This window comes from Mycteria americana, chromosome 5, assembly GCF_035582795.1.
Source record: "Mycteria americana isolate JAX WOST 10 ecotype Jacksonville Zoo and Gardens chromosome 5, USCA_MyAme_1.0, whole genome shotgun sequence".
Lineage (NCBI taxonomy): Eukaryota > Metazoa > Chordata > Aves > Ciconiiformes > Ciconiidae > Mycteria > Mycteria americana.
The window spans coordinates 67,743,598-67,763,625 of record NC_134369.1 but is presented as its reverse complement, the minus strand read 5'-3'; the positions used below and the strand labels follow the sequence as shown (position 1 = coordinate 67,763,625).

Here is a 20,028-nt window from a genome sequence, read left to right as displayed (position 1 = left end):
TATGTCTGCTCACATGCTGAGTAAGATCATGTCCTTCTGCAAAACAATGGATAAATATCTTCACAGAAAACAGACTGTTAGTTAATGCAGAGCATTTTAATGAGGTCTGCCTTCTGTACTGAAAACTCTAAAAACTTGATATGTGCAAGATCTATGGAAGTCCTGCAAACTATTAAACTTATTAGATCTATGAATTATTATGACTACTAATATATCACCTTCCCCTTCCAAGAATAGCAGGATTTTATGCCATTTACTATATGCTAAGCTGTGAAGTATGTATAATATATCTAGTTATATACTTAATGCAGTATTTTCTTTTTTTTGTCCCCTCAGGTGTCTGTTAGAATATTCTAGGACTGATGAAGAAAAAACTCACATTCTCAGTGTATTTCCTTGCACCAAAATTCTGTCTTAAATTTGCAAGAAGAAGGTGGATTCATAGATGCATTGTAATAACTGGTATTCAATGGTAGACCTGATGCTGTTTAACATATTTAGGTTAACATTTAGATTAATCTCTGTAAAAGTTTTCTTTTGTTGTCTTAGGTTAAAAGTTTTATGCTTTTTGGTTAAAAAATATTTCTGAACACATTCAAGTCTAACCAATAGTCACCTTGTCCCTGAGCTCTGAGAATGGCCATTTCCAGATGCCTCACAGGAGGTCCAGGTTACCCTGAAGAGGGCATTTAAGTTACTTATTTTGCAGTGCAACTGTCTTTTTAGCATTAATAGATTTTTAAGACCAAGGGGTACTAGTAAGATTCTCTAGACTGACTTTATGCATAAAGCAGGCAAGAAAACATTACGTGGTAATTTCTACATCAGTTTCATACCATGTCTTTGAGCTACAGCAGATTTTACAGTAAACCATTCAGATGAGGATTAATTTCACCTAACTTTGCTTATCTACAGTGTAGATAACCACATTTGAAATAGCCACCCTACATTCCTTTTATAGACAGTGCAGAAACAAAAATAGTTTGGGGACATAAGTCACCTAACAGTTTAGAGGGTTACTGTAGGTTGAAGTGAATTGCATCCTACCAGAAAGCCCAACCAGCCACCACAGATGGAGAGATCTCTGTTGCTGATACTGTTTTGCTGGTATGAACCCACTCTTAGTGTTTGTTTAAAGATTTCAAGTAACAGTGAATCTACCTCTCCTATCTCTCTGTCATGTCTATCTTGTTTCTAATACAAATTTGGCTACTATCAAATTTAATCCACTGGGTCTCATTTTGTCTCTTTCTGGTGAAACCAGATGTTCTAAAGGACCAGAAGTCTTTTCCTTATTTAGCCAAAATCATCCCACTTTGTCTTATCTTAAAGAAACTAAGTTAGGTTGAACTTCTTAAGTGTCTCATTATAAAGTGGTTTTTTATTTCTCATGACATTATTCTAGTTCCTTACTGAACATGTTTCATTATGTCCACATGGTTTTTATGTATGGCCTCCTACAAAACTATGCAGAAACTTCCAGCACTGGACTGATAATGACATACCCAGAAATAATTCCGCTTGCCTAATCCTACTGGCTAGTCCAATGATTAAATATTAACTGATATGTGTGTCCTTGTGGCAACAGTGCAAGCTCATATTCATCTGGTTTTCTATCATTAGTTCTAGTCCTTTTCAGTGTCCCTGAGATACTGTCTTTCATCGTGTGAGTGTGATCTTCTCTGTTCCTAGCTACGTAACAATTTGTTACAATTTTGTTGTTACAATTTGTTCTATGCAGAAATGTGCTTTTTAAATAGCCCCACCATGTTAGTCATTATAAAATTTATAGCTGACCTTACTAACATCTTTATGTCATCTCCTAATTCACCAGGAAGGGACTCCTGCTCTTTTTTATTAGGGCATTGAGAAAAAGAATTTTGAGCAGAACATCAATAAAAATACTCTGTAAAGTGATGATTTTCTTTCTATAGTTAGATTTTGAGATCCATCCTCTAACTAGTTTTTGTCTATTTAACAAGAGTTACCTTCACTTTTGGATATCATTATTTTTTTGTTACATTTTCAGACAGAAGCTATTAATCTTATCAATACATTTAAATTTTCCTCAAAAGCAATTTAATATTAATGTTTGTTTCCTATGCACCATACTGGAATCTATTAATAAGGCCATTAACTTGTAATTATTTACTGTGTTGCATATCAGCGTTTCTGTGATACCTAAGGATGGTATCAAGCTAACTGACCTATTCTAGTCATCCTATTTATCCTCAATAATATTATAACTTCAGTTTGTTCGTAACCTTCTAGAACTTCCTAAGCATGCCATCATTTGTATAAAATGAATTGATGAGTGGCTCAGAAAGTTCTTCAACTGGTTCATTAATATCCTTGATTGAAAAATGCCTGTTTCAGAAATTTTAACATGAGTAGTTCCAGTTTTAGATTCTTCTTAGTTATTAATGAAATACAAAGTATTTTTTAATCCATGTAAATTATGAGCCTCTCATCATGGTTCTTCCCAAAGGCAGAGAAAAATACACATTGAAACTATCTTTCTCTTCTTTATTCTGATTGACTATTTTAAAATCCTTAGATAGGATTGAGCCTATAACATTGCTTGAATTTCATTAGGTCCTGATTATGATCTCTGATTATATTAGCCATCAAATTTTCATTGACATTTTTAGCTTTCATTTTCAGTAATCTGTGTTTCTAACAACTGTTTTATTCTCACTGCTATCATTTTTCCTATTTTTCATTCACTTCTGCTGCAGTGGAATAAAAGGGCCTTGGCCTGATCCAGTAGGGCTCATGAATATTTGCTTTAGTCTATAAACTTAAAAGGATGAAGATTTTTTTTAACTGTAAATGAAAAAGGGTGTAATGATGAAGTGTTTAGTGTTTAACCTTCTGCATCTTTAAAACTCTCCTAACTAGCCTTTACACTTTTTAGCTTAAGTTTTTGTGTCACTCATTTTGCTCGTGACTGCTTTTGGCATATGAAAATTGCCCTTTTTAAAACACCAAGGCTATATAAAGGACGTGCTCATGAGATACACTTGCTTGTTTTTTTAAAGAATTGCCTCCTAAGGCAAGACAAAGTCCTTAATCGACTTGCTTCATTTAAGGATTCCAAGAATTCCAAATGCTGTGGAAGTATTTCAAAGGAAAGTGTCAGTGAAGCTTCAAGAATATTGAGCAATTTTTTAAAGAGCAAGGACGCTGGTGGCAAGGATAATGACAGAACCAGACTGATTCAGGAAATTGCAGCCAGCTCCTTTGCATTCTCTCCCTGATCAGTAGAGATTGGCCCTGAGAATTTTTCATTAGAAAATTCAGTAGCTATGCTTAGCTTATTTATTCTGCCAATTTTGAACCCAACTTTTTTCTGATGTCACAGAAGTATAATGTTGAAACATTAGTTCTCCTAGTAAATTCTATAAACATAAATTCTCTAATGCACATAGCAACACAGTTTTATAATACTGACCCTTCAAATATACCCTGCCCTAAGATTTAGAGGCTTAGGCATATTTCATGTCTAAAGCCAAATGAGCTTTGCCACATGCATACTGAATTCTCTATACTAATCCATTTCTTGTGATCAGGCAGGATTAAAATTTCACAGAGTTCTACTAAATACCAATATGAAAAACAGATTGCAAGAAGAGAGCTAGTAGGTCTAATTTCAAACCAGCAAACATTGAGAATAACCCTTTGAACATTATCTCTCACCTTGAAAGACTACCTAAAATTATAAACTAATTAAGCAGTCACTTGATGAGCAGGAGGACTGAAGGAAATTGGTTTGCCTTAAGAAAGAGCCTTCTTTGGGTTATCCAGTGCCTAATCATGTGTGAGGTCTCAGAGTTTCTCAGATCATTCAGAACAGGTCTCTCCTGGATCCTCTAGTGTCTGGCATTGTGGCTGAGCCAATATTGCAGCCTTTCCTTCACTGGGATCATCAGTTTGTAACTCTAATTCAGCTGCTCATTTTCATAGAATTTGTAGGAAGTCGAGTAGTGCTTGTCTGACAGATAGGGCCGAAACTCACCAATAGGTTTAAAAATTAGTGGTAAGGCTAGCAGATGGATACGGATAGCACAATCACATTAGCCTTGTTTCCTTAGGAAACTGAGCTAACAAAAAGCCACAAGAATCAGTGGAGGAAGATCCAAGGTCATCCTAACCTGTTCTGATCCATCAGCTGAAATCATGTTAATCCACTCAGTATGAAAGGTTAAAAGCTTCTCTGTCAGTTCAATTTGTTATTAGAATATAGAATAGCTAGAGGAAAACACATTTCTGCTGATAAGCATAGCGTTTCATTCTATCTGCATTAGGGAATTCATGTTTAGAAAAATTGCCAGGAAAATTAATGCTTTAGCATATGTCATATAAGTTTTGTGACATCAGAGAGAAGGGATTCATAAAGGGTAAGATAAATACTTTGGGAAATAAAATAATATAGCCAAAAAATGTTCTTTAATTATCACCAAAGCCAGTCTAACGGCACTGAATATTTAAGTGATAATTGTCTTAGATACAGTCTCGATACAATACTGGATGTTTTGGGCCCCGACCATACAATTTGAATTTTTTTGATTGGGACTCTGTGATCTTTTCTTTTCTCCACTGTGCAATGATTGGCTAACATACTGTAGTATTATCAGAAAGGAGGAGTCGTCATCATACAAACAGGTTATAGATCGGATCACTGACAGCCTTGTCTTTACAGGAAGCTTGCTGCCAGGTGTCTAAAGTCAGATCCTGTGTAAGAAAGTCATTTCACAACCTGGGCAGCAAAATATGTTCAGTATCGACATTTATTTGTTTCTGTTCAAGAATATTTCAAACAAGAAAATTACTGAATTTGTTATCTATGATATAGAGAAAAGAGTACTTAGTTTTGTATATAAAAAGCATGAAGAACTATAAAGTTAGGATAAATTCTGCTCTGGCTTTGCACTCAGCCTCTTCTAGACTAAATATCCAGCCTTGGTGTTAGGCTGAAATCCTGTTTCCATTAAAGTCCTGTTGTAGAATGAGGATGTGTAAAGCAGACTAGCCAATAAAATAATCATGTATTGCAGAAGGATTTAAATTGAACAAAACTATCTAAGATCTAATGCAGACAAGAAAAAATGTCTATGTTCAGATAGCTTCAGCTGCAAAGGTACGTTTGGGAGCTGGCATACTTACATTGTAGAGCTCTTGGTTTTGGAGGAGAAGCTGAAGTTTTTTGAAATGTATTAAAGATGAGTAGCTCTGTTGCATAATGGGGAAATATCACATCCTGCATCCAAGAAGTTGCCATTGATATTAGTAGGAAATGTACACACAGAAACTGAGCACAGAATAAATAGGTGGAATTAATTTACAGATTAATTGACTGGTCGGTTTCTTTCAATTCTAATACTGAGTTTTATTACAGATCATTGTCTTAAATCTGGATGACCAACACTCTTCAAAATTTCCAGCTTGGAAAAATTGGAGCATTTAAGATGGGCATCATTTAGCAACAACAATCTCACACAAACAGATGGAATAGACTCTTGTCTTAACCTTGAAGAACTCACTTCAGATGAAAACTACATTTCAACACTAGATGGTACTATATTTACCATGGTAGTGATAATGCAGGCTGTTAAGCTGAGACACAGTAGAAATGTTTCTTTCTAGTGAAATATTATAGAGGGTGAGTTTTTACTCGCTGCCAACAGAGTGAGTTTTTCAAATCTTCAAAAATCTGAGTGTGTCTTTAGCAGAACTGAAGAAAGAGAGTGACGCAGAACAGTTATGTTCCAGCAAAATAAGTATTTCTTATTAAAATGTGAATATTTATTTATGTTTAATGATCTAATTGATCATTGATCTAGTTACAGCTGGACCCAGTAACACAAACTGTGTCACTTGTAACTTGTTGTACCTTCTGTATCAGCCACCTTTTTCTATTACAGCTCACTTTATACTAAGTGCATCTTGTTTATTTTTCAAGGAATTTCAAAGCTCACCAAACTTTCAAGATATAGTGTAAATAATAACCATCTTAACAGCCTCAAAAGACATGTGTTTGAAAATCTGTCATAGCCTCATTACATTTCCATTGAGAACAACAGAATCATATCTTTAGTTGGTTTAAAGAAAACTTACTCCCTAATAAAGCTATATATAAGTAATAACTTTGTTTATACCAATCAAGAGAGACATCATTTAAAGGTAAATATTTACTATTTCAAAACTAATTTGTTTTTTATTACATTAGAAATACAGTGTTCCCCCACTTGTTCAAGTATAGAGGAAGCTATACTTAAACATAATTGGAGGTTCTGCCTGTGGGTGCTGCATTCATCTATCTTTACAGTGGAACCCAAACTGACGAGAACCCCAGTCTAACATTTTTGGATTGATATTCACTCCTAAGAAGGAGGTACTGAACCCTCCAGGTGGACTGGGCTCAAAATGTTTTGCAGAGATAAACATCACTTATACCAGGTAGGGTAACGTAAACCTTGATGGTTTACAATCCATGGAATAATTCTGCAACTCATGTTAAATAACAATTACCCCTGCAGCAGTTCCAGTTCTTTTCAGCTTACCTGGAATGCTAATGTATGTATTATAAACTTCGTTGGCTGGCTTCAGACACTAATTGGAGACTGAGGCCTGGATTCCTATTTATGTTCAGACTCTGTAAAACTCTGTGAGAGCACAAAGGCTTTTAAGGCAATGTTGGTATAGTTTTCATTCACTTTAAAGGCTTTCTTTGTGGCTTGAGTGTTGAAAAGTGCTATTAATCTAAATGAAGATATCTGGATTTTGTTAAGTGATTTCTTAGTTTTGAGTCATGCAGATGACGGCTGAAGAAGGAGCTGAAAATAAAGTAGTCTGAATGCACCTATATATGGATATTTTAAAGTTATATTAATAGACCTGTGCTTTTTTCTACTTAGGGTTTAACTAATCTGATAATTTTGGACATGAGTAGAAACTGAATAGTCTGGAAAAAAGGTCACTACCAACTATTTGTGTTATTCCATCTTCCCTCTCTCAAAGCCTTAGATGGCAACGCAGTAGTAAATTATTCTGTGTGCAGATTATTACTATAACTTTTTTAAAAATAGTTCTTTAACAAATCAAGACCCAGCTGATCAAACTTGTTAATATGTGTGTAATTTTTTCTTTGAGTTGCATGTTATGGGAGTTACTATAGCAGGAACCCCCGTGTTGCTAGCCAGGCAAGGAGCAAGGGGAGGGGTTCATTGCAATGTTAAACCCTATAACTTGGCCCAAAAGGACCAGGGGTGGAGATTGTAATGGAAATACCTTTAAATCATTGTAACCCATGATTTGAGTTACATGTTACGGGAATTACTATAGCAGGAACCACCTGAACCAATGGGGGGACAAGTCTTACAAGAAGCAGTGCAAGTGCAGCAGTGACCCGACCCGACTGGGCATCGGTGCCCAGTAACTCCACGCAACACACCACCTCTCCTGTCCTGAGTGACCACCATAACAGATGGAGCCCAAAATCATGGACTAAATTAACTCGGTGGACATTTTGTGGACATTTATGGACATTTTACAGACATTTCACAGGAGTGGCCCATAGACTCAGGGAATTATATCTCTGTATTATATTAAAGGATGGGAAGGGTGGTGGTGGTTAATGAGGTTGTATTGGACAGTGTGGTACCTGAGCATGATGCAAATAGTATGGAATAAGGGATTAAGAATGTGCTGGTTTTGGCTGGGATAGAGTTAATTTTCTTCATAGTAGCTAGCATGGGGCTATGTTTTGGATTTGTGCTGGAAACAGTGTTGGTAACACAGAAATGTTTTAGTTGCTGCTGAGCAGTGCTTACACAGAGTCAAGGCCTTTTCTGCTCCTCACCCCACCCCACAGCGAGTGGGCTGGGGGTGCACAAGAAGCTGGGAGGGGACACGGCTGGGACAGCTGACCCCAACTGACCAAAGGGCTATTCCATACCATATGATGTCATGGTCAGCATATAAAGCTGGGGAAGAAGAAGGAAGGGGGGGACGTTTGGAGTGGTGACGTTTGTCTTCCCAAGTCACCTTTATGCGTGATAGAGCCCTGCTTTCCTGGAGATGGCTGAACACCTGCCTGCCCATGGGAAGGAGGGAAGGAATTCCTTGCTTTGCTTTGTTTGCCTATGCAGCTTTTGCTTTACTTACTAAACTGTCTTTATTTCAACCCATGGTTTTTTTCCCTTTTACTCTTCTGATTCTCTCCCCCATCCCACTGGGGGGAAGTGAGCGAGTGGCTGTGTGGGGCTTAGTTGCCAGCTGGGGTTAAACCACGACAGACTCTTTTCAGACAAAATTCCCATTTTCTTCTATGGATTTGCGTAAGTAAAATTACCAGTATTTTCCCCAAAATATATATACCGGTTGCAAGATTTTTGAGAACTCCTGACATATGGTGTATTTTTTAACTTTTGGACAGGAATCATCTGAACTAGAAAAACTTCCAAGTTATTCCCAGTCTTAAGGTGCTCTCAAAACATGGAAATCCAGTGAGTATATTTGTTTGTATTGTTAAATAAATTAGATGTGTATTTCACTTTATACAGTGAATATTTACTCTTCATAATCATTACAACTATTAAGAATTTCTCCATAACCAGGTCATTCCGAAGTATCTGCTATTACTGTTTTAAGGTTGAAAACTTCATAGTATGCATGATGATCGCATTGCCTCACTGTGCCTGTCTCAGTGCCATACTGTGGTCAGAAGGCACTCATTCTTCAGCATACTCTTCTTCATAGTGCTGCAAGATAAATTTAAAATGTACGTGTTTGCATGAGTATGTTGCAGTGATGGGTTGTCCTTTCAATATTCCAAAGCAGGTCAAATCTGTGAAGAAAGGTCAAAGAATGTTAAAGGATTTCTGAAATACTTTATTTTCTTTTTAAAATGGCTCAATAGCAATCTTTTTTGTTGTTTTGCACATCACTCCTTGAAAAAGTCCTGAAGGGAAATTTCAGGTTTCTTTTTTTCCAGACATGCTTCTCTTTTTCAATGTAGTACTGTTGGTTTGCCTTTTTTATCCCTGGGAACAAACTCTTAGAACACAGTAAAGAAGACTCTAGCCTTTCTGATTTTATGAATACATAGCTATGGGACAGAAAACAGCTCACACTTTCACACAGTAGAAAAGGCTTTCCTGGTAACCATAAAAGGACAAGTGGAACTCAGTGGGGCCAAGTGTTTGAATAAAGTTTGTAGGATCTCAGCTTCATGTATTTAAGTATCTTAGCACTGCTAAGCTTTAAAGTAGCATCATAACTGGAAACAAAAATATATTTTTCATTGTTAGTTTTGAGGAAAAAATGTGGCTTTCTATATTTCAGTTGAAAATATAGTTCAGACAGCATGTTTTTATAAATAGACCCTTGAAGATTAAGTGGAAAGCCCAAGATCTAAATGCCCCTGAACTTGCTTTTACCATAAACATGCAGTGTCTGGTGTAAAGCAACAGCTAGAAACACAGGGAAGAGAGAAGGCAGGGGCATGTTGGAGCAGCAATACATATGGTGAAGTCATGCACTCTGTTTTCAGTGGTTGACTCAAAAGAATATTTTTGCTCTTATGACATTTTTTAAACCAACTTGCAAATGGTTATACAGATTTGGAAATGAACTGGCTTCTGAAATGGATGATGAAATGGCAGGAGAATGTCAAGCAAACTGAATGTTAGTAATGGCAAGAACAGTCATGCTCTTCACAAGGAAAAAAGCCAAATGGATTCCTCTTGGGAAACACTATTCCAGGGTTTCCTTCTTTAGAACTGCAGGCCTAGACTTTCTCCTGAAGGGGATCAAGGTGGTGGGCTCAGCTGTCTCCTAAACAATGTGGTATTAAGAAGTACATCTCACAGTGTATTAGTAAGCATCAGTTAGTACCTGCCACTATGATCCACACTTCAGATAACTTATCAGCTGTCATTTTCAGTAACATTGGATATTAAAATACAAAAATATTGCTAGCCTTTTCTGTCTGCAGCACAGCCTGCATCTCAACACTTGGCCTTCTGTTAAAGCTGTTTCCTAGTCACATCTCTGCAGGACGCACAGCGCACTCGAATCCTCATATGTGCTGAGGGCCATGAGAAGCTGCTGTGGTCAGGGCTAACTTGATGAGGAAGGTATAAATTTGCCCGCAGCATGCCACTTTGTCAGTACAAAGTGTCAGTTATTCATGGGCACTTAAAGTTGAAAAACGTTGCTCAAAGGTATATAGTCATTTACGCACAGTTTGGATTCTGTTTCTAGGAGAGTAGCATTGGTGTATGCTTTGGTTCAGACATTTACTGGTGTAGCCAAGGTACTAGCAGATTGACTTCTTGGACAAGGACCCCATTTCTGGGTTAATTTGTATTTTCTTCGCACAGGGTTCTCTCAAGAACTATTGTTCATTGCTTGTGTTTTGACTGCCAGTAAATGCAGAAGAGAGGATGAGAGCTGACTACCAGCCCCTGGAACAAGTAAAGTAAATGTTATTCAAATTCCAAGGACAATATTCAAAGACACCTGTAATTGGTGCCTAATGTGGTTATCATAGCATTAAAATAGATTTTTTTTTTCCTTCTAGATAGACTTTCTGAAGCAATCTCAGCTTTTGTAAAGTCAGAAAAAATAAAAGACATACTATCTGCTCGCTTTCTTCACCACAGAATTTAATGAATATGAGAACCTGTAACAGGTTCTTTCTATCATCCTGCCAGGAAGATGTCTACTATTTGGGTGTTGTGATACCTTCATTGACTTGCCTGTGATAGGCAATTGCAATACAAACCAAACATTTTAAAATTATAAAAGACCCATTAGAGTCTCAGGCTCATCTATCTATAGATACAGATGACACCATAGATTTTATTGTTCAGAAATGTGAAATTTACCCCCAGTAGTAACTTACACTTACCCTGAAGTTCCATGCTGCAGCAAATCCACTCATTTTTTTCCAGCAGGGTTCACCCTCAGTTCATACTCCTGTGCAGTTACACAGCTTTTGGATGGTCTAGACTACAGGTAGAATGAGGTCATGGGGCGAAATTAAATTTGCAGGTACACATTTGTGAACCAAATCCTCATACGTAGGTTAAGCAGATGCACTACCATCATGCAAGTATGTCCACGCAGAACAAGAACATGCATATTCAGAAGTACCCTACTTTCACAGGGTATCTGTGTCTGATAATTTTTTATAAAAGTTTCAGAGGAACCTAATTCTCTTACCTCATAATGTTACTATATAATGCAGTATCACAGGAATGCCGCGTGAATGTTTTAAACTGTTTGAAATGTAATTTCAAAGTGCAGTATTCACCATTATAACTTCTCTGTCCATCTTTTCTCAGTAAATGGAATTCTTGACACCTGATTACAATTTCTCTTCTTGCAGATAGTTACTTTCATAATTACTTTCAACTATAATTTGATAATGCAATATCATATTGTCTTGTCTTGAAACATACTATCTTGTCCCGTCTGTATCCATTGGAAATACTTTAACACAAATAATATTCTTCATGTATTGCTTTGCCCGTAAACCTGTTGCTTTGTGTTAGCTCTCACTGTCCCTCCTCATCAAAGTACTTGTCTCCATCACTGTGGTTCAGTCTTGTCTATCCCCATGCTTCTTTTTGAGAGTGAGGTCATCTCCTAATGCCTTGAGATGCAATTGCATACCATGAGCTGATCACTGTTACTGGTCATCAACACCCCTTTTTCACTGCCATATTTCTACCTTTGCTACTCCTTTTGTTGAGAAGGGGCTCCCTGGACAAGCTACCTTGTTGTTTTCCTCCAGACCTTGCCCTGAAATTCTCACTGACTATGAAACCAAAAGAAAGCTTCACAACAGTTAGGCATCTGCTGTGACCATTGTCTGTCACACTGACCAATTTTATTGCTCATTATTTTCTTGTGCTCACCCATCTGTCAGTCTGTCTGCATTCATTGGGTGTGCCTCATCTTGTTTTACGGTATAAATTCACTGGAACAGAGATTTTTAGTAGGATTCACTGTTAGGTATCCTAAATAGAAGAATAACAATAACAGCAAGGAGTCAGAGAGGAGGCTAGCCCAGCACGTGTTTCCTACAAACAGAAGGTTCATTGTCTCTGTGGTTCTGTTTATCACTAAGACCCCACTGACTGAAACAGTTTGTTGTCCCACAGCAGACCTATGTTTTCTGTATCACAGTTCGAAACTTCTCTGGAGATTTGTTTGATGAACAGAATTCTTTCCTTCCAGCTTAAAAGACTGCGGTATGCATTTTAACCATTGATTTCCCCAGAAGAATCAATAGAGCAATGAAGAGATCTGGAGTCTGTTCCCACTTTGTGTTGTGCAAGCCAGTTCTCTCTTCCTATCTCAGTTTCATATTGATGGAGCACAGAAACAGTTCTTTTACACATCTAAAACGTAAGTACTAAGGATGATGAGAAGCATCAGTACAGTTGGTTTTATTCTCCCATCCTCATCAACCTGTCCAGCTTTTCCTCAACCTTTTTGCTTTATAGATGAAAAGCACTACCAGTAGACACCTACACCACAAGGTTATTCCACTGCAATTGTCTCCTTAAATTTTTTACTGCCATGAAGCAGTCACTATGCCCAACCACATCTAAACTGTTGCTGAGCTGCAAATACTACTTGTTGCACTGGATCTAACCACTTTGCTGTTATCTTATGCTTCCCACACCTATGAGTTATGTCCATATTGTAACCTTGTATAAATTTCCTGGCATAAATATTTTATTGTATAAATAAAGTCCTTTAGCAGTTTATTAGCTTCTAGGTACTACCAGAATAAATGCTATTATTTGATACTGATATTAGTGGTATCTTCACTGTTTTGCCAAATCTCAGTCTTCACATTGATAGTAGGTCACTGCCAAAACCAGATAGGTTAAAATCCATGTACACTTGGGTTCTGACTCAGAACTTCATCTGTCAAAAAATGTGTTATCACAGATCCCTGTCTGGCTACATTAATAACTCTGTTTGCAGACTCAGGACCTTAGTAAGTTAGTGAAACACATTTTCCCACTTGAAGCCACAATGCTTGTATACAGAGTTCAAAGCACTTTTGGATTGAGTAATTTCATGTGTAAATGTTTTATTTCAAAACTGACCTGTGCTTTTATTCATTGGACATCACTTAAATAAAAACATGGCAGAATGAGTAAAGCAATAGAAGCATGTTAAGACTGTATCTTTAGAGAAATCTCTGTTTTATATTCAGGTTCAGTGAAGATGTTATACCTCATTAGCTACAACAGAACTGAGCCATTTTCTCATTAGATCATTCAAGTGGAACAACACAAAAGATTTTTCAAGTTTGTCAGTTGCATTTTAGTTGTGCTTTTTAAAATGCTTGTTAGAAAGCAAGAATTGAAACCGTATGGTGGTGTTTAAGCTCAAAAATTGCTTTTGATCTTAAGCTTCAAAAGAGATTTTCCCAGCAGAAAGTAGGCTAGCACTTTATTTAGTAGGTAGACACCAGAACACTCTGTACAGAATAATATTTTCTTTTTTTGTGCTATTGATTAAATCTCTTTTAACGTTGTCACTGCTGAATTAGAGATGATTTACAGGAGGCAATCACCATTGTCATTGTACTGTACCCAGTTTTAACAAAATTAACAAATCAGCCCAGACTGGCACACAGCCTTAAATGAGTTGCTACAAGAAGTGGTGGTCACAAAGTGAGACTTATGAACTACTAAGTATCTTAAAATATTGTAAAGATCCTTCCAAAGCTGAATTTTTATCAGCCCTGGGCCAGCCATCCCCTGTAATGAGTTTACATTTGAAAATGTATTGTTTTCCATCTTTCTCAGTAAAAACAGCTTTAGTGCATTACAGTAGCTTTGTTCTTGAGGTGGTTACCACTTTGTTTCAAGCATTTGAGTTTCATAGCTACTGGTGCTTTTTAATGTATACAACTTGCATAGCTTCTGTGTTTGGCAGCTTATCTAGAAAGTGCAGTAGTCAAATCTTAAGCTTACAACAGTAGTTTGAAGAACTGATCCTACAGTTCTTTACTCACAAAAAGTTGATTGTTACTGTTTGTATTACTGCAAAACCAAAAAGATGTTTCTATCCTAAAGACCAAGATATGTAATCTTTATTTTTGTTTTTCCTTTTCTTATGAAGGGTTTTCCAGTTGCAAACTTTCCAGAGGACTCCAGATTTCTTGCACTGCCAGCAAACTTTACAAGACATAATCTTCTCAGAATAACAAATGGGAATCTGAATGAAAACGTTAACCATTTATTTGGTTCTGATCTTATATTTGGCCATTAACTTGAAGAGCCTCTACTGAATAAGTCAAATGAAAGTAAGCATAAACAAACAGGATTACGTATTCCTGAATACTTAACATAGTTATAGTCCCTCATGCTACATATTATATGGCCATATAAAGCATTTTTAACAAGGACATTTTTATCTTTCCTGGGTATCTTGCAAGTCTGTAAGTTTCTCACAACCTTCCCAGAGCTGGGAATTACATGTGTTTTCTGGAGGAATACATATCTTTGTCAGTTCTTCATCCTAGGATGGATCTTCACATTCAGTCTGAATCATTGATAGAAGAATTAGACTTTCAGTGCTTTCAAAAGCTTTGGGTTGTAGGTTTTTTTAATTTATTAACCAAATTTCAGTCTGTAAATTAAAGTTTTAACTATGCTAGGAACTGAAAGGAAATGATGTAACATCGCTCTGGTGAGGAAAATTAAGAAGAAGAAAAGAAGAATGAGTACAGTACTTGATGATTGGCAGCTGGGGTGAGGCTGTGCAGGGAGAATATCCACGTGCATTTTGTGTTACAGATACGTCTAAGAACCCAGGAATTACCACAAATAATCTTTGAAGCATCCATGCAGAAAGAGCTCTTAGGCAAGCCAAAGAAGCAGTAACTAATCTTCTAAACCATTTGGTGCATCACAGTGCTACTTCTCAAACCAGCCAACTGCATCAGGGCAACAGAAAATGCAGGCAGGTGAGGCTCTTAGCAGCCCTAAACACTGCTGCTTCTTCTTTCCTTTTTTAGGTGGGGGTTGCAGCCAAAGCACTTCTCTTCAAACATTACTTTTTTTTTCTCTAAATGCTGCCATATTTTCTTTACCTTGGTTTCCAGACCCGCCAAAAATGTGTTTACTCTCTTTCTTCTGATAAAACTTGGAATGCATCTGAGAAAACATCTAGACAACAATTTAAAATTTTGCAATTAGATCAATGACTATACTATAAAATGGAGCCAGCTGTTTAACAGAAATAAACTTCTATCTCCCAAATCCATGCTTAATCCTGTTCTATCACTAACTCAAGACTTTCTGGTTGGTTGGTTGGTTTGTTTTCTGTTGCATGAAGTCTAGTTTTGTTCAGTAATTAAAAATATTAAGTATGGAAGCAGAAATGCAAGGGTAAAGTTGTTACTGTGGCTAGATATGTCTAATAATTGTGATACAAACAGCAGTATCTTGCTATTACTGACTGCCAGCAGCTGGAACAAGCCAGTGTGTGACTGAATGTTACACCAACATTTCCGATTGTATCAGACGTTTCTCCAAAACAAGGAAGTAAACAAACAGGTCTGGCACTAGGACTTTTACATTTCCATCTTGATTACTAATATTTACTACCTAAAGAGATTTCCTCAAAATCAGTTGTGTAAGTCAGTGAGGTGATTCTTTGTTGAATCAGTATGCATAGTTGCTTTTCGTGTAAGATGAGTCCTAAACAAGCATTTTTCTTAGGTATATTTCATATATTATTGTACCTATACAACATGGTATAAGCTATGGTTTTTCCTTGCCAGAAAAATGTGTTTAAAAGCTGTAGGCTGTTATTTGCCAATGAAGAAGAGAGCTAATTAAGGGCTCGTTCCCAAAGATGTTTCTCCACAACCATCTTCAATTGGTATTTAGATATGCACAGAGGTGATAGGAGTAGTTTCCAAAGGAACATATATTTTTGGTGACTAATATCACCAAACCTCTAGAGAGGAAACACTTTAAATAAACCTTATTTAAACCAGATAGTCCCATGCTGACTTAGATGTTACAGGTGAGAAAACAGTGGTCAGAGGAAGTGATGTTAATCAGCATGACTGATTTATACAGAACTAAATTCCCCATAGCCTCCATCTAAGCTGGCCTCTTCACAGGATTGGATTCTACCTTAACTGCATACTGTCCAAGATCCTTTTACAGGCACTTCTTTTTTATTTAAAAAGTGGTTTTTCTGGCTTAAAGCAGCATGTATGACTTTTTCCCCATGTTATAGGTTGATCCTCGCACATTAAAAAAAAAAATGAAGAGACCATGTATTTTTAAATAATGTAGAAGATGCAGTAGCAAGCATCCTCTATCAGTAGCTATGTTTGCGTTTCCTCACATGCCACGTGTGTTCTTTGATCTTTTCCCATTTTTCTCAGCTTGTTGTAACATTACAAAACTATGCATAGTGTCTGGGTGGTTCCAATTTAATCTTACTTTTTATGAAATCCAACAGGCTAAAATTAGAAGAACACAGCAAAGGCACCCAGATAGTAAAAAAAAAAATTTTGCCTCTCATTAAGCAACACTAGTCACATCATCCCAGATTAGATGAAGTGATGTTTTAGGACATATCAGGCCTTTTTTCAACCTTTTCCCCTCATGGCATCACTTCAGGCAGAGTTAAAGCTATTCAGGTGTCTTAACAGCATAATTCTTACCTTACTGTGGTTAGTTCTTTGAAGTATTATCTTCCCTAAATTTCTTAACTTAGAAGATACTTGTAGCATCTCTTAGGATTTTACAGTTAAGTTACTGATATTTACTTATTAATTTCTATTTTAATTGGATTTTTTAAATAATGAGAAATTCTGCACACAACCCTAAAGTAAAAATGAAACAAGAATGCTGTTATGTGATACTTTTCAGTATTGATGTTTACAGGATCTGTCTTTAATCGGTACTTATATTTTGAACTTCAGGGAAGAGTCACTGATACATCAAAGCAGGAAGACTACAGTAATCATTTAAGCTAAGTTTATAGTTGCTTTTCGTCACGAGAAAAATGCAAGGATATGAACCCATGCATCTCTTCCTTAATCTGTAGTCAGAGTTAGTTTGTATGGTAATGTAAATTCAACTTTGACTGTGTATCCATGTAGGGAGGAAAATCCTAGTCTCCTGAGTTCAAAAAGTTTTAAAGTTTTAAGGTTCCTTCAGGTCTTTTAACAATGCTCTTTCGATGCCCAAAGTCAGCCCACTGTCCTTTGCTCCACTGATATTCAAGGTACCATGCAGCTGTGACATCTCTTAGACCAGCTAACATTCATTTACCAGTTTTGTGCTAGTGAGCCACTACAACCCGTGGAATTGTTGCACGAAAATTAGCAGTGGAGGCCACAGGGTGAGTGGTTGGTGGATGCATATTAAGACAGTTACCCTTTGGAGTTAACTGAATTTTTGTCCTGGATTTGTGTGTGACCTAGTTAATCATAACACTTGTGCATGATTTTTATTAGTAACTTAAATTTACTGCCAACTACTTTATTCAAATGCAATCTATGTATAGCATGTATATTTCCCTTGAAAGTTTAAAGCATGTGTATTTTTCCTTTGTTATGATCAGGAAGAGAAACAACCCATGCAGGAAGGCAACGCTCTTAAAAGATACCTTTTCACCTCATTTTTTTTCAAAAAGTAACAAATGGATCTGCTTAAATTTTCCCATTCTATTAGAGAGCTGGTAACGCGCTGCTTAATGTACAAAGGCACGCGCTGTTTAATGTACAAAAGAAGGAGTCTGAACCCCTGCTTAATGTGCGAAACAACTTCGCTTCACCACTGGAGTCTGCACTACAGTCCCCTGCTTAAAACATCACATTTGTTTGCCTTTCTGAATATTAAGATCTTCCAGGCATCATTTTGTTCAGTTTTAAATATTATAAATTATATTTCAATAGAAGGCAAATTCTACCAAAAAGAGGTGATTTAAAAAAGATAATTTGGACTCGAATGGAAACACCTGTGTTTTAAAAGTGTTGGCTTTTAATCTTTTGATGGCACAAAGCAGTGGGCGGTCACTCCGTCCATCAGCTGCTTGTAGATGAGAGTGATGATAAGATAATACGTTATTATCTTACGGGTTCTTTCAGGTCACATTCTGGGACACATGCTCCCTAGCATGAGGTCAGTACTGTTTTCATGTTATCACAACTGGAGCAGGGTTAAAAGCTTTCTCCTTATCGAGAGAAATCAACAAGTTAGATGGGAGTTAACAGATGCAACAGGGATTTTATGAACCACTAATGGCATAGTTCTCTGCTTGTCATTTATGAATCACCTGTTCGTGTGGGGAATATGATAGCTGATTTTCAGTAGGATTAAAACTAGAAAGATATTCAGGCCGCGCAGGGCTAACAGAGCAATACCTAGGTATGTTTACAAATCTGATCCTAAGGGAATTCAGTATTTCCTCTTCTTTGTAAATAATCTCTTCTTCATAAAAGAAAAAAAGTTCTGAAAATGCTTGTAGAGGGATGTACTGAAGTACATGGTGAAATCTTGGCTTGTCTGTATTAGCGGTAGATCTCCAAGTTACTTAAGTGAAGTCCTGATTTCATCCATGAAGGGTACATAATAAAGCTATTGTCATGGGAGTGCATGATAGGACTGAATATCATGTTATTAATATATTAAATATGCATTATTATGATTATTACTTCTCTAAATGAATGGATACTTTTTAAAACAAAGTCTCTGTGGTTTGTCTTAGAATTGTTTCTAGCCTCTCCACACTAAATCAACCATAAGAGTCAAATGAACTGTGAAAATGAGAGAAATTCTGGGGAAAAAAATATTCCTGAGGATTGCTCCGCAGACTTAAGTGGCATTACTGAAGGGAGAATTTGGCCATTTGTACTTTTATTTTAAGACAGTGATTGTGAATGTATAATGAATATGAAATATCAATTATGTAATGAAATTATTTAATTCAGTGAAGCAACCATTTACGCACATGCAGAATACCTGGATCCTGTGGAACTCAAAGAGATCCTTTTGGCTTGTTCTGTTTTCAGATATAAACCCTGATATAAATCAGCAATAAAAATCTCAGAATTTAGTTGACAAGAAGTCTGAACTCAATATGATTTCTTCAGATTTGCACTGCAAAAATGGAGGGCAGAATCTGATCTCTCCACCTTTACTACATAGTGGGTCGGTCTTTTTTTCCAAGAGCTTCATGATCTGAATTAATTACTCTTCATTTTTACTAAACTGGGATAATATCATGGATTATATTTTAATGAGTTTTCATGTAAAGGTGAAGAAGGAAGCAAAACATCAGTAGGTCTCAGATCAAGGTTTTATGCTGGTAAATTTACTGTGCAACATTTTGGTTTGCTGTTCAGAAATACAGTTTAGATAATCACAAAAACTGCTGCTTTGCTATAATAGATACTGTATCTATAGAGCCTTTCTTATATATGTGTGTGTGAACAGATGCAAGAAGTAGCAATGAAACTACATCTGAATGTAATTATGGACTTTATTATTCCATCTTTTTTTTAAAAAAAATTGACTTTTCATTTTATATTTTTAAAAATACAGGGATTGGGGTATAGTGTATAGGATTATATAGGGTTTTAAAAAATATACTGGTATATAAAACTATAAACATGTTATATATCTGCTGATTTCTAAAAACTTACAATTATTTTAAAAGTTTTTAAAATTTTAAATTTTAAAAGTAGATGTTGATAACTTACCATGTTACTCTGACATTAAGTTCTTAGAAGACTTTAGAGTACTATCTCTAATACAAGAGTTTACTTCCACACTTGATAAATTTTTCATAGCATTCGCTTCACGTTATCAGGTCAAATAAAATTACTACTAGAGTTATTGTGGGTTTGTAATTTAATAATTTGCATTTCTATGCTTAATTTTGAAGCCATCATCAAATTTCTGTGAATGATACGATTTAATTTTTATAATTAAGATATTTTTATACTCATACTTTTTGTTT

At 36.3% G+C, this 20,028-nt stretch overlaps 1 protein-coding gene across 1 annotated transcript in view; it reads left to right on the top strand.

The window, feature by feature from the left end:
* Positions 1–17,873, top strand: part of LRRC9 (leucine rich repeat containing 9) — a 67,562-nt gene extending 49,689 nt beyond the window's left edge. The window contains 10 exon segments of the mRNA XM_075501650.1: positions 337–472; positions 5,399–5,426; positions 5,429–5,575; positions 5,963–6,183; positions 6,918–7,040; positions 8,438–8,461; positions 8,463–8,507; positions 14,158–14,341; positions 14,835–15,004; positions 17,739–17,873. Coding sequence (XP_075357765.1) covers positions 337–472; positions 5,399–5,426; positions 5,429–5,575; positions 5,963–6,183; positions 6,918–7,040; positions 8,438–8,461; positions 8,463–8,507; positions 14,158–14,341; positions 14,835–15,004; positions 17,739–17,873 — 1,213 coding nt within the window.
* Positions 17,874–20,028: the final 2,155 nt, after the last annotated feature.